The following is a 6,000-nucleotide window of genomic DNA, read 5'->3' as shown; positions in this document are numbered from 1 at the left end:
GGACATATAAATAACAAATCTAGAGAGAGAAAGAGAGGAGAGAGAGAGAGAGAGCAGTCGCAACACAACACAGTTCGTCTTTTACTTTTTCTTTTTCTTCTTTTTATTATTTTTTAAGTAACAGACGCACAGAAAAAAATGGAGGGTGGGGCTCAGCCGGTAGACACCATGATGTCGGAAGCAGCACCGCCGCCGCCGCCGCCGCAGCCTCCGATCGACCACATACCGGCGACGCTCAGCCACGGAGGCAGATTCATCCAATACAATATCTTCGGCAACATATTCGAGGTCACTTCTAAATACAAACCCCCAATCATGCCCATCGGAAAAGGCGCATACGGAATCGTTTGGTACCGAGATTCTCACCTCTAACTTCGTCCTCCTTCCGATATTTATTATAAATAAAAAAAATTATTTAATTTTCTGAATTTTTTTAATTTTTTTGAATAGCTCTGCTTTGAATTCGGAGACGAATGAGCATGTAGCGCTGAAGAAAATTGCGAATGCTTTTGATAACAAAATTGATGCGAAGAGGACTCTGCGTGAGATCAAGCTTCTGCGCCACATGGATCATGAAAACGTCAGTACATATATTCTAACTATGTATTTAAGTATTTAATTTTCTCGAGAATAATTGATTTTTGAATTTGTGGTATTTTTTCATGAGATTTTATTTGTCTTCTGAAATCGGCAAAAATAAATCACTGAACTAAAGAAGCTATGGTGTTGTTTGGACAAAAATAGACATGTTTGAGATTTTAGGTTGTTCTCTTGTATGTGTGTATGCTTTTAAGTTAGGTGTAATTTATTGGAATCTGGTTTCTTTCTACTTTGTTTTCGTTTATTTTTTTGCCCGATTTTCTCGCCACGTTCTAGATTGTCAAAATCCTGGTTTCTGTTTTTCGAGTTTGGAGAAGATATCCAATGTTTTTCGTCTAGAAAACGGAAAGAAGCCTGTTAGATATCACGGACACTTGTATATGAAAATGCCTATTTATGCGAGCATATGATACGTGAATGTGATTTATTAGTTGGAAATGAGATTCGGATTGAATTATATGAGTTTGCTCGATTAAAAGTTCGTGGATATCTGATTATAGGAAAATGATCATTTTACCGAACAAGTTAAACGGCTAATTAAATGGTTTAGTTTATGGTCTGTTGAATTAAATGCCGTTTTAAGTCGTGATCACATGACACGTGGTATTCGTCGTTAGTTTAGCATTTAAGTAAAAACTTAGATCCTTTGAGTGATATAAAATACTAGAATTTGACGTCGGTTCTGAAGTTTCATTCATGAATATAGAACCAGAATAAAAGTTTACCGAAAGAAAACTCGTTTTAGCATTCACAGTTTCGTCGTGTAATTTCATTTCTGGTGCATTCTTGTTAGTTCTTACAATCAGAACTGACTAAATGCAGCCAATAAACATTTATTAATTGTGAAATTTATTCGTGACAGGTTGTTGCAATCAGAGATATAATTCCTCCGCCTCAGAGGGATGCATTTAATGATGTTTACATTGCATACGAACTTATGGACACTGATCTTCACCAAATCATCCGTTCTAATCAAGCTTTGTCTGAGGAGCACTGCCAGGTTCTATTTCAAATTCTACTTTTGAAAACCTTTTGTCCATGAGATATGTTTCGTTGTTTTTTTTTTTGTCTACAGAATATTGAATGTTTTGTATTCTGGTTCATATTGAAGTGACAGGAAATCACGTGCCTCCTTTTTTTTAAACTACTTAAGTTTTCATTTCATACTGAATTTTAGCTAAATCCATTTGTAGTTAACGTTACGGAGTCGAGAGCAATAATATCTAACCGGGGTGCACATAACAATAGTCATGTTTGAATTTAATGTACTGAATATTTTTTTGGTAATAATAGCTATTCCCCTGTGTTTGCGCAGTATTTCTTGTACCAGATTCTCCGTGGGCTGAAGTATATACACTCGGCAAATGTTCTTCACAGGGACTTAAAACCTAGCAATCTTCTCCTGAATGCAAACTGTGACCTAAAGATATGTGATTTTGGATTGGCACGTGTCAATTCGGAAACCGACTTTATGACTGAATATGTTGTTACGAGGTGGTATCGTGCGCCTGAGCTGCTGTTGAATTCATCTGATTACACTGCAGCTATTGATGTTTGGTCAGTCGGCTGCATTTTCATGGAACTGATGGACCGAAAGCCACTGTTTGCTGGTAGAGATCACGTGCACCAGTTACGCCTTCTGATTGAGGTATCCCCCTATTTAAAAAAAAAAATTCTCTAAAAAGAATCTCAAATAAGGTTATAATGATACTTGAGGAATTAAGTATTTGTTTGTTGTTAAAATTTTTATTTTTTTATTATCTTTACTGCCCTGATATGTTTTCACACTCGACGATTTTGATAGCTTTTGATTGAAATATACAAATTTATTTTGAACTTCACTGAATAGATCAATCTGGACATGTTAAAGAGATATAATTGGTGTTTTACTGAAAGAAATTTGTTCAATATTTGTTTGTAATAATCTAGGACAACGAGAGTTTTATCGAGCCAATATCTTTTTGTCATAAATGCTGAAGTTTCTAATAAAATAGTCAATACTACGGCATAGTAATTCACCACATGTAGTGTGTGTCTATTTTTTAGTGTGTGTTTTCGGTGTAGTGTGTGTATTTTTTTAGTGTGTTTTCGGTGTAGTGTGTGTATTTTTTTCCAGTGTGTGTTTTCGGTGTAGTGTATGTATATGTTTTAGTGTGTGTTTTTGGTGCAGTGTATGTGTATTTTTTAGATTGCGTTTTCGGTGTAGTGTGTGTAATTCTTTTTAGTGTGTTTTTCGGTTTAGTGTGTGTAATTCTTTTTAGTGTGTGTTTTCGGTGTAGTGTGTGCATTTTTTTAGTGTGTGTTTTCGATGTAGCGTGTGTATTAAATAGTAATTCACCGCATGTTATCCAAGATTACGATTAACTTTCCAACATTATCAGAACATGGTTTCTACTAAACATACATTGTTGTTGTACTCTATGCTTAACCGTTAGTAATTACGAGATTATTTCTTATGCAGCTGATTGGGACCCCTTCCGAGGCTGAGTTGGGGCTTCTGAATGATAATGCAAAAAGATACATACGGCAGCTCCCTACTTATCGCCGCCAATCATTCACTGACAAGTTTCCTCAGGTGCACCCTCTTGCCATTGATCTCATTGAGAAGATGCTCACTTTTGATCCTCGACAAAGGATTACAGGTAATTAACTTCCGCCTCTCTTTAATATAGTCGAATCTATGTAGTGCTTTTACCGAAAAATAAATCGATTTGGATGAATATTTTTCATTTTGATTTCTGAAATTCCTATTTCCGATTTTTTTTTGGACTGGGATTGGAATAAACATGAGATTCCGATTTCTGATCCGATTCAATTTTCGAAAATAATTCCGAAAATACCGATTTTTTTGGAAAATTTCACTTATAATATCCATATTATCATGTATTTTGTAATTTTTAGGTAACTTAACAATTGTAATTTTCCGAATTTCACCGATTACGATCGGAAAATTTCCGATTTTCAAACTAGTTTTTTCATACCAATTCCCGAAATTCCTTTTTTCTGATTTTTTTTGGAAGGAGTTGAATTAGATTTCGACTTCTGAAATTAGAGAAATTTGTGATGTGACACAAATACACAATAGATTAATATTCATTCCCTTTCTGTCAAACTTTTGGTTAATCAGTTGAAGGTGCGCTGGCCCATCCATACTTGAACTCGCTCCACGACATCAGCGACGAGCCTGTTTGCACCACCCCATTTAACTTTGACTTCGAACAGCATGCATTGACTGAGGAGCAGATGAAGGAACTGATTTACAGGGAGGCTCTTGCATTCAACCCTGCATATCAGTTTATGTGAAAGAATTAATTTTTATTTATGGGACAATTTTTTTTTTTTTTTTTTATGGGATTCTTTAAAGTAGCAGTGTTGTATGTGAACTTGTAATCGATTTCTTGTACATACTGGCTCATCCAGAACCTGTATGTGTATTGCCTTAGAATATTTATCGACTCTTAAATTCCGACATGGATACTTTAAGACTGTGTTTTATTTAAGCGACCAGCCGCACAGGTTTTGTGTTTGGTATGGTTTTGACTTTTGACTTTTTAAGTTTCCGTTTTGTCGAAACATTTTCTGATTATCGTTCCTCCCGATTTTCCATGCTTGCGATTTTTGATTTACTCAGAGTTTTACTAGTTAATGTATGTATGTTTATATTTTGTATTTTTGGCGTAGAATGTTACGCCATAGTCTACTTATCGCCGCTCTGGTGATGGAACGAACTGGCGATGCTCCAAAGTACTCGACCGATCAACCCGAAGGGATGGATGTGCGTGGGAAGTGCTTGTGTGTGAAAGTGAGAACGGGAAGGTGGTGGCAATACTGATCATAGTCCTCCCAGGTGGCCTCTTCATCGGGCAAACGAGACCAACGGACCAAAAGTTGTGTGGCCACAGCTCTGTTCCGTTTAACCATGCGGCGAACAAGAATCTTGACAGGCTGAAGAAGAACTTTGCTTGCTGCATCCGGTTGTTTATAGGTGTAGTGTGTGTTTTCGGTGTAGTGTGTGTATTTTATTTTAGTGTGTGTTTTCGGTGTAGTGTGTGTGTTGTGTGTATATTTTTTTAAGTATGTGTTTTCGGTGTAATGTGTTTAATTTTTTTAGTGTGTGTTTTCGGTGTAATGTGTGTATATTTATTAGTGTGTTTTTCGGTGTAGTGTGTGTATATTTATTAGTGTGTGTTTTCGGTGTAGTGTCTGCAATTCTTTTTATTGTGTGTTTGCACAGTGTAGTAGTGTAGTGTGTATGTTTTTTTAGTGTGTGTTTTTGTTGTAGTGTGTGTATATTTTTTTAGTGTGTGTTTTGGTGTAGTGTGTGTAATTTTTTCTAGTGCGTGTTTTCGATGTTGTGTGTATTTTTTTTAGTGTGTATTTTTTGTGTAGTGTGTGTGCGTTTTTAGTGTGTGTTTTCAGTGTAGTGTGTGTATATTTTTTAAGTGTGTGTTCGGTTCACAATCAAAATCACAAAAAACTGTATACTATACACAAATCTTGGGTAAAATTGGTGGAACGTCCAAAAAACTATTTCACAATCAAAAATCACCAAAAATTGTAAACTATAGTACACAGATTTTGGGTAAAATTGGTGGAACGTCCAAAAAACTTTTTCACGATAAAAATCACCAAAAATTGTAGACTATAGTACACAAATTTTGGGTGAAATTAGTAGAACGTCCAAAAAACTATTTCACGATCAAAATCACCAAAAACTGTACACAAATTTTGGGTAAAATTGGTGGAATGTTCAAAAAATCTTTTCACGATCAAAATCACAAAAAATTGTATGTTATATATAGTGCACATATTTGTGTACAAATTTTGGGTAAAATTGGTGAAACGTCCCAAAAAAAATTCACGATCAAAATAACCAAAATTTGTACAGTATAGTACACAAAGTTTAGGTAAAATTAGTGAAACGTCCAAAAAACTATTTCACAATCAAAATCACCAAAACTGTATGCAATAGTACACAGATTTTGGATAAAATTGGTAGAACGTCGTAAAAAACTTTTTCACGTTCAAAATCACTTACAATTGTACGCTCTAGTACACATATTTTGGGTAAAATTGGTGGAACGTCCAAAAAAGTTTTTCACGATCAAAATGACCAAAAACTGTATACTATAGTACACATATTTTGGGTAAAATTGGTCGAACGTCCATAAAACTATTTAACGATCAAAATTACCAAAAACCGTAAGCTATAGTACACAGATTTCAGGTAAAATTGGTGAAATGTCCAAAAAAAACTTCACGATCAAAATCACCTAAAATTGGTGGAACATCGTAAAAAAAAAATCACGTTCAAAATCACCTAAAATTGTACGCTATAGTACATATATTTTGGGTAAAATTGGTGGAACGTCCAAAAAAGTTTTTCACGATCAAAATGAC

General features: G+C 35.0%; 1 protein-coding gene across 1 annotated transcript; it reads left to right on the top strand.

Moving 5' to 3' along the window:
* Positions 1–4,155, top strand: LOC105974411 (mitogen-activated protein kinase homolog MMK1). Its single transcript, XM_012999511.2, has 6 exons — positions 1–350; positions 451–580; positions 1,463–1,600; positions 1,916–2,248; positions 3,062–3,242; positions 3,728–4,155. Exons 1-6 carry the CDS (start codon positions 139–141, stop codon positions 3,901–3,903), a joined length of 1,170 nt encoding a protein of 389 aa, XP_012854965.1. The 5' UTR covers positions 1–138; the 3' UTR covers positions 3,904–4,155.
* Positions 4,156–6,000: the final 1,845 nt, after the last annotated feature.

This window comes from Erythranthe guttata, chromosome 3 (genome assembly GCF_056151865.1).
Source record: "Erythranthe guttata isolate IM_541 chromosome 3, IM_541, whole genome shotgun sequence".
Lineage (NCBI taxonomy): Eukaryota > Viridiplantae > Streptophyta > Magnoliopsida > Lamiales > Phrymaceae > Erythranthe > Erythranthe guttata.
The sequence above is the reverse complement of the archived record's forward strand: the minus strand, read 5'-3'. Positions and strand labels throughout refer to the sequence as shown.

What these genes read in the sequence shown, in the direction of transcription:
- LOC105974411 (XM_012999511.2), top strand. Translation starts at nt 139, where the DNA reads ATGGAGGGTGGGGCTCAGCCGGTAGACACCATGATGTCGGAAGCAGCA. An exon ending in GGCGCATACGGAATCGTTTG is followed by an intron (nt 351 to 450) that starts GTACCGAGATTC and finishes TTTTTTGAATAG; the next exon opens with CTCTGCTTTGAATTCGGAGA. An exon ending in AGTTACGCCTTCTGATTGAG is followed by an intron (nt 2,249 to 3,061) that starts GTATCCCCCTAT and finishes TTTCTTATGCAG; the next exon opens with CTGATTGGGACCCCTTCCGA.